This window comes from Capra hircus, chromosome 19 (assembly GCF_001704415.2).
Source record: "Capra hircus breed San Clemente chromosome 19, ASM170441v1, whole genome shotgun sequence".
NCBI lineage: Eukaryota > Metazoa > Chordata > Mammalia > Artiodactyla > Bovidae > Capra > Capra hircus.
The window spans coordinates 35,557,955-35,566,498 of NC_030826.1; the positions used below are offsets into that span (position 1 = coordinate 35,557,955).

Sequence of the window (8,544 nt, forward strand, 5' to 3'; positions counted from 1 at the left end):
TGGATGGAAGAGCAAGGGGAGGGCTTAGGTCCTGGGACCTGCTCTCAGCCAAGGAGCTGCTGAGGGCATGGAGGGGGCCCAGGGGCAGCCATCTGTGCCAGGTTCTGTTTTCTAGGCTTCGCAGTTTGACGCATAATAGGATCGAACTCCCCAAGTCTCCATGAAGTGTTCCGTCGTACAGATGCGGAAACCGAGGCTCAGAGAGATGGCAGATATGTGTTAGAGCCCAGATTCAGCCTTAGGTGGGTCTGACTCCACAGGCTGGGCCTTCTCACCCCGCCAAGGTGGGGCTGGAGTGTGACGGGGACCCTAAGTCTGTGGCTATATGTCAGCAGCGAGCCGGTGAGAGGAAGCCTGAGATTGGACCCCTGAATCTCACACCTCCGCCACACAGTCGCAGGGCTCAGCCCCACATCTACGCAAGCGGAGGGAAGTGGGGAGGTGACAGATGATGGCGTGTGGGCACTTGCCTCCTCAGGTTCGAAGGTGATGTGCTATTGTTAGGGCACCTCAACCTAGAAGCAGGTACAATAGTATGTCCCCACTCTGAGGGAGGGTGAGGAGCCAAGTCCTCACTCCCAGGTTTCAAGGCCTGCATGGGTGGGTCCTGAGCCTGTGCTCACACCTCCTTGGCTAAGGTCTGTGCTCAGCATTTCTCGGTGGTGACCTGAAGCTCATATTCCTTTGGCCTCTCCTCCCTCTCAGGGAGCAGCTTGTGTTCTTGATCCCAACCCCTCCTTACTGCAGGGAATTGTCTCTAAAGAGGGACTGGCCTGACTGGGCTGAACTGAGCCTGAATTCTTCCTCTGGGCTGTGGCCCGGAAAGACCAGAGAAATGCATAGGGATCAGGTGTCCCTCGTGCTGAGCTGGCTTCCAGCCTAGGGGACAGACAAGCTGGGGTCATGCCCTGGCTGCAGGCTCCTGAGCACATCTCTGGGAAGGGGAGCAGCCAGGAGCCCCTGAGACCAAAGGCGCTGCTGCTGCAGCCTGGAAACCTGATCACATGCTCTGAGCACCCAAGGCTTTGGGATCAGGCCTTGCCCAGAGACCCCCCTAGGGAGTCACAGCCAGACAGGAAGGTCCCCCTGCCCACTCCTGTCTCCCCCACTTTCACGGCCCTAAATTCATCAACAGTGGGGTCTGGAATGCACCTTGGCCCACTGTGCTACTGTGAGGGGGCGGGGGACTGAACTGAGATACAAAGCAGTTGCTTCCACCCCATGCCTTCCTGCCCAAGTTCCTGGGTGAGTCACCTGGCCTCAGCTCTCCTGTGCCTAATGCACAAAGCTCCAGGGGGCACCGCAGTAAGGAGTCATGGCACTGCAAAATGGGCCAAGTGTTAGCAGTGTCTCTCCATCACTCAAATGGGATCCGGTTGGCTAGATTCCCCCTGTGCTCCCCCCAAGGTAGGTCACCAAAGCAAATGACACTGCCCACCACTCCCCTCTCCCACCTACACATTAGCCCAAGTGAATCACACAGGAAGGGCTGTCGATACTATGGGCTTTTAATTGGTATCTTCCCCCTACATTTGAGGAAGAAATGAGAATGCCCCACAATGATCTTCTTCAGGTTTGGAGGGGCATGGACATAATGAAGGCTGAGGAGGATTGAAGAGGGGTAGATGAAGAGCTGACAGTGGCTTTCTCAAATCCTAAATCTAGTAGTGGGCTAGCGGACTTGTCCTGGAAGTCCAGAAACAGAAATCAACAAGCTGCCACATCCTCAAACTGGCCCTCCCAGTCCACACCTAGAGTCTCCCTCTAGGTCCCTGCAGCTCCAGAGACCACCACCAGATGGGAGCATTGAGCAGCATTCCTTTCCCTTCCCAAGCCTACCTCCTGGTCTTCCCTCTTTCCTTCTTTTACCAACCCACTTCCTTGCCTTGCTTTTCCTCTTCCTTTATTTCTCTTCCCATCAGAACAGACCCTGGGGCTTCTATTGACTTAGTGTCTGAGGAAGCGAGTGGCAACTGAGAACTCACTATGTGTCAAAGGGATCTTTTGCCAGCTGGGAGCACCAGCCATTTATCTGCTTCTAGGAGAGCCCTGGGATCTGGACATTCGTGTTCAGTCACTGTGAGCTGGGCAGTAGCTAACGTCTCTCTGTGGTCCTAGCACCTAGCACCCAGTAAGTGTTCAGAAAATTTCCACTGACTTGGACTGAATAAAACTGAATCAATAATCAATATACCAATCAATAAAGCCAGGGGGAAGAAGCATGACAAACATATTCTGCTTGTGCTGTGGTGGCCTCAGAGACTGCTAGGCCAACATGATCAGAGCACAGGCTGGCCACCACCCAAAGGACTTGTCTGGCAGCCTCCACTTAAGGCAAGTTGTGCCCTGGGCTGGATCATGCCTCCGGCTTCCCGCTTCCCACAACCCTCACCACGAGGTGGTCTCTGTTCATAGTGCTCTGGAGGGCTGTGGGGAGTTTATCCAATTAGTTCCTGGGCCCTCCTTTCTATCCCCACCTACCTTTTTAGCAAACCAATTCATTCAGTTATTCCTGTGACCATCCTGCAGCCAGCCGCCATCTCTAGAATCCTGCCTGGGAGTCTGGCTATGGGCAGGGAGTCTGGGAGAGCCAGGGGAGGGAGTGGTCAGCCAAAAGAAGATAACAAAGTCAGAGGAGACTGGCCATCAGGAATAACCTGCAAATGTTGGTTGATTTCTTTTGTCCCCCTCCCACCCATGATCAAATCCAAAGAATAGAAGCTGATTTAAGATCCTCTGGGGGGTTTTTTCTGATGCACTGACCGCTCTTCCCGGGTTGGCCTGTCTAATCTGACCTTGCCCAGTTTGCTGACTGAGGGTCACCAGGAATGGGTAAATAGAAGAGGATCAGAAAGTGGGCTGGGGAGAGGCAGAGGGCTTCACTGCAAGCCTGGGAAGTCCTTGAGGACATCGCAGGTTTTCTTGTGCATGACCTCACGCAGCTTCCGAGCCCGCCGGGTGCTCGAGGCTCCCACGAAGCTGTCGGGCCGCAGCATGGCCATGCCGCCGTCCACCTCGCCCATGATGATGAGCGGCATCTCGCCCACTGTCACGTTGGGGCAGGGGCAGGTCCAGTCCATGTGGAGCAGAGTGACCTCCAGCGGCTCCCGGCCCAGGAACTTGAGGCCCATCTTCTCATCCTTTAGGACCTCGTCCACAGTCACCAGGGCACGGCCTGAATCGGGCTCCTCGGTCAGCTCGGAGATTCGGCCCAAGATGACAAAGTCGCTCCGACAGAAGCTGGTGACAAGCTTCTGCCTCGGCTTGCAGGCCCGGCAGCGCTGGTTCCCCCGAGGGAAGGGGCAGGACTCCTCGCAGTCCTCACGGCTCTCAAAGTTGTTGCCGTTGCCCTCGCAGCCACCGTAGACAAAGGACTGGCACTGGCCTGTCTGGCTGTTGTAGGCCCAGCGGGGCGCATAGGCCTTGCAGGGCCCCTGCAAGGCAGGCAGGCTGCACACGGCCAGCGACCCGCTCATGCAGGCCAGCATGCAGGCCTCATAGGTCTCAAAGTGGTTGCGGTTGTGGTGGCATCGGCCGAAGGTGAAGGTCAGGCAGTTGTTGGCTTGGGCGTCGAAGTACCAGCGGACCTGCTCCTCACCACAGTCATCGCTGTCAGGGGGCTTCAGGCACTCAGCTGTGGGGAAGGCCGTGCCACTGGGGCTACTCTCTGCGGTGGCTGAAGCCTGGCCTCCACTGACCACCGACAGTGGGAAGTCAGCGCGCAGGACGCCAGCGGCGTTGCGGGCTGTGCAGGTGTAGATGCCAGCGTCCTGGGGCTGGGCATTGTAGATGACCAGCTGGGCGATGTTGGTGACCACCACGTTGCCGCGTACATGGTTGGGCCTCATAACCACATTCTCTCGGTCTTCCAACTGTTTCTCCCAGGTGATCTCTGGCCGGGGCCGGCCCACCACATCACAAAGGAAGCTCACGGTCTCACCCACAGTGACTGACTGGTGCACAGGGTGGTTGAGCAAAGCTGGGGCCGTGGCGTCCAGCCCGGGGGTCTCCGGGGGAGCCGTGGTGGGATGCACAGTGGTCTCGGGTGGTGAGGGGCTGGTGTTGGGCCAGGTGAAGTGATAGCGGCAGGTGACGACGGCCAGCGTGATGCCCTTGGAGCAGGCCTCAGCGTCCATGTAGCAGCGGTTATAGTAGGTGAGGCCATCGGAGGCGCAGGTGAAACTGGGCTCCTTCTCACAGCGATCTCTGCATTTGCACACTGGCTGGCCATCCCAGATGTCACACTCAGAGCCCTGCTGCAGACACATGAAATGTTCGCACGTGGCCTCCTTGGGCATGCCCACGGGGCCCTTCTTCCCCTTCACATCCATGTAGCGGGCCGCCACACAGCTCTTGGTCCCACACACATTGGGGCAGCACTTCTCATAGGTCTCACACTCCTGGGGAGAGCCAGATGGAGAGGTCTGAACGAGGAGGAGAAGGAAGAGAGCACAGGCTCCCCCAACGTCCCCCACGGTTTACAGGGAAGGGGACTAATATGTGCTCGCCTACCATGAGAAAATCATTTTGATATAATAACTAACATATTCATAGCACCCACTATTTGCCAGGCCTTCTTCTAAAAGTGTTTACAACTATCAACTTATCTCATGCTCATTACAGTGGGTGTAACCAACATTCCCACTTCACAGGCAATGATAACTGAGGCACCGAGAGATAAGGTAACTTGCCCAAGGTCGCACAGCTAGCAGTGTGGGAAGAGGCAGATCACATACTCCACGAAGAAAAGTCTTCCTTCTAGCATGAGATGAAATGAGAATGTGAAGGCTAAGTGAGGTGACATTCAAGCCCTCAGAGCTGGGAACTGGTGGGAAAGGACTTCAAGCTCCAGGTGATGGGATTCAGAAATAAGAGTTTTTTGTCTGCAATTTATCATTCCCACAGTGAGGTGTCACCTGGAACAACTGAGCCCGCCTTTGTGTCTTTTCCATTGGGAATGCCCTGGCCAAATGCTAAAAAGGAAAAGTCAGACACTGCTGGGACAGCTGTTCAAAGCTGTGCATGTACACAAGGGATGCACGTGTACACCCCAGGCAGCTCTCATGCTGGCCCCTGTTCATCCAAAGCCTAGAGGAAGGGCAGGCAAGACAGGCCCAGGACATCAGGTCTCATCACTGTGGACCATGCTAGTTCCAGCATGTGGGCCTTTGCATGGGGAAATCAATAGCAAAAAATAAAGTTCCCTTGTGTGGCAAAGGTCAGCCAGGCCGTCATCAAGGACTTGCCAGGCTGTAATTCCTTCTGATTCTCTGTGGAGCCATGGGAGGCATTAGTCTAATTCCTCAAAATTAGCAACATGCTCTGGGGCTGACACAAACAAGGATTTCACGTGGTATTTTCTCCAGGATGTGGGCAATGCCCCTAATCCTGAGCCCTGGTCACGGCTCTGTGAGCCGCTCCCCACCAGGGCTGGCCTCACGCGGCCGCATCAGCTGAGGGCTGCCTGTTAGACTGTTCACTGTTGTTCCCTCTCGGCTCAGAATGGGGACTTTGTTTTGCAGCCCTTGCTTGGCATAGGCTTCTAGGCCACACCAGGGAGGCTCTAGGGCAGGGATGGACAGATCTCAGAGCTGGCTCCTGAGGGAGAGGGACCTAGTGGGGGTGAGGGCAGGAGGGGGCTGAGCAGCAGGAGAACCTGCTCCTTGCCCGAGCATCGCTCGATTCCTTGAAGACTCTGGCCTGGGTATCTCCTTCGGGACTTGGAGGTCCATGAAAGACTGGGTCCTTGGGGAGAAGCGAAAGGTACTTCTGGGCACAGAAAACCTGAAGGGAATTTTCAGAACGGTTTTTGCTTAAGGGCTCAGAATGTATCCATAGGCCAAATCCCCAGCCGCACAGAGGAGCTTCTCCCCAAGACATAAAATCAGCCAGAGTCTCACTGTCTCCAAGCCCCTGAAACAGCCTTGCCTACAAATGTAGCCAACCAACCTCCTGATCTCAGCCTGATAGGAACACTTTTCCACCCCTATCCAGGCTTTATCTTCCTTTCCCTCGGCTCCCCCATTGCTCATGAACAGTGAGAGGCTGGGATTGTCCCCTGGGCTCTCTGAGGGACAGGCCGCTCTCTCCAGGACCAGTCTGTGCTCTCATAGGTTATGTACATTTGGCAGAGGGAGCACCCTGGTGATGCCCAGACCAGTCCAAGCCCAGCAGCTGCCAGACTGTCAGGAATTACCTCTGCCTAGGCAGGTGCCAGGTACTAGCAGGCTCTTCACCCTGGGAAAAGTAACAGGAACAACCCTTGAATGCAGGAGCAGGGAGAGAATTGTCCGAGAACCAGGTAGAGCCAGGCCTGCCCTGAGCACTGGGAGGATTGAGGGATCACCAGGTTGAAACCTAGTCCACTTCCCTCTCACAGACACCCAGAGAATCTATTCAGATCCACTCCTGCGCACCCTCCCCATCAGCCTGCACTGATCTCAGGGTCAGGGTCCTAACCCCCAGAGGCTGGATGAAGCATCAGCTTTGTGGTCAGATGGATGCGGATCTGACCTCCCTGGTCCTGGAGCCTTGTGCTCTTCCATGCAGCGTCCCGAGTTTCTCTCTCACCTGTTGACAGGCTGCGGGTGGGTTGTGCCAGTCTCTCTGATGTGCCTGGCATAGTGCTGGCTCAGAGCAGCCCTCAGCAGACCTGAAACCAGGAGTCCGAGGATTTCCAGTCCTTGAGAAATTCGCACATCACACCCATCTCTTCTTCCAGGACTTGAAGTTAAGACATCACACCCTGTTTATGCCCGTGTGGCTGGGGGCCAGGTTCTTCCCTGTTTTGAGTCGTTCTCACCACCCAGCTCCCACTCTGCCTCGCCAGCAAGACTGCTTGGCCTGGCTCAGGCCTCCGGGTTCACACTCACCTGGTCCGTCTCACACTCCCGCTTGCAGGTGCTCTGGGCATCCACCCAGAGGTTGGGATTCATGTCGTTGGGACAGATGCCGGCGTGAGAGTATCGGAGGGGCGGCAGGGCCAGGCCTCGAGGGGGCACCCCAAGCAGCAGCAACAGCAAGGCTGCCCCCTGCCCCCAGAGGGACCAGGAACGGCAGCCCCGCAGGGCCCACATGCTGAGGTCTGCAGCGGCCAGAGACCTTCCCTGAGAGGACGCCAGGGCTGGGCCCCTGGGCCTTCTGCTCCTCAGCGCCGCGGACACCTGCCCTGCCGACCCCAGTGGGCCTCCGTGGGCTGCTGCGGCTGCTGAGGCTGCCTCCACCGAGTCTGTGGAGTCCGCCGGGCTGCGGAGCCTCAGATAAAGGGAGCTCCCTCTCCGGAGTGTGCCGGGAGAGGAGCCGCACCGGGGCCAGAGCCTGGATTTATGTCCTGGGCACGCCACCCGAGTGGGAGCGAGCTAACCTGACGCCTGTCACAGGCAGGCTGCCGGCTCCTCTGTCCTGTGGCTGATCACAGACTTGTTGCAGAAAAAAAAAAAGCTGGAAGCAGTTTAGGCGGCGTATCTGGCACGGTGGGACACCTGCTTGTTTTTGACTCCAGGAGGCCTTTAACCCCTTCAGGGGCCAGAAATGGCATGTGCTTTGGGGGGAGCTGGCTCCAGGACACGCCAGCTCACTGTACTACATGAAGAGGCTTGCTTCCCTTCCCCCCACCTCTCAGCCGGGCCCCCTCCTCCCGTTGGCCACCTCCGAAGAACACACACTCACTTGTTACAAGGAGGGACCTGCAGCCGCAGGGTTAGCATCGCCGGCCCGATAGTACATCTGAGAGCAAATGACGTGGAAAAACAACAAGTTCACGGCCATTCCAGGGCGGGCCTGAGCAGCCTGTGCTGTGTAAGCCGACTCCCACCCCAGCACCAGGTCTCAGGGTAGGGGGGGCTGCGTGCGGACAGCCCCCTATCTCTCTATCCTGGGCAGTTTGCGTCTCAAGTTCCAACTTCGGTGAATTTTCCCCAAATCATTCCAGAGACACATACCAGCTATGCTCCAGCTCCCCCAGCTCCGGGACGTATCACATTCCTGCTCCTCGACTGACACGCTCCCCGCTCCAAGAGAACCTACGTGGTCACTGTGTCTCAGGACAGTGCTGGGCAGCCGAGCTGCCTCGCTGATGACCATGAAGCCTTTGCCCAGGAAGAGCCGGTTGGCTGTCGTCTCCCTGCTTTATGAAGGAGAAGGTCACCCCTGGTGAGCAGCAGTAGGATATTTCCTGGGGTCATAACGTGGGCCAGGCTGTGTGCATTGTCTCATTTAACCCTCACAACAAACTGTGCCTTCGTTTTAGATTTGAGGAAAAGACAGGGCAAGCAACTTGCCCTGGGTCACACAGCTATGTGACCCCACCGTTACTGCAGGGACCCTAGTTTGCAGGGCCTTTGAAATCACCCCTCCCCACCAAGCTGTCAAACTGCTGTCAAGGGGCAACCCAACTCTAGTCTCTACAAGCTGGACAAGAAGTTTGTGAAACATCAAGGACGGAATTGAAGGAGGAGCCAGGAAAAGAGCCAGAAGCTGCCAGGGGGTGGGGAAGAGAAAGGTTACTTTTTCAAGGCCAACTGCAAAGGATTTGGGAAGCAGCAA

General features: G+C 56.6%; 1 protein-coding gene across 1 annotated transcript; it reads right to left on the reverse strand.

Moving 5' to 3' along the window:
- WFIKKN2 (WAP, follistatin/kazal, immunoglobulin, kunitz and netrin domain containing 2) lies at positions 1,488–7,598 on the reverse strand. The gene is made up of 2 exons (XM_018064855.1): positions 6,873–7,598; positions 1,488–4,400 (listed from the first exon to the last, which is right to left on the reverse strand). Exons 1-2 carry the CDS (start codon positions 7,074–7,076, stop codon positions 2,880–2,882), a joined length of 1,725 nt encoding a protein of 574 aa, XP_017920344.1. The 5' UTR covers positions 7,077–7,598; the 3' UTR covers positions 1,488–2,879.

Coding starts and splice junctions, on each gene's coding strand:
- WFIKKN2 (XM_018064855.1), bottom strand. CDS start 7,076: ATGTGGGCCCTGCGGGGCTGCCGTTCCTGGTCCCTCTGGGGGCAGGGG. Junction 4,401..6,872: donor GGGAGTGTGAGACGGACCAG/GTGAGTGTGAAC, acceptor GGCTCTCCCCAG/GAGTGTGAGACCTATGAGAA.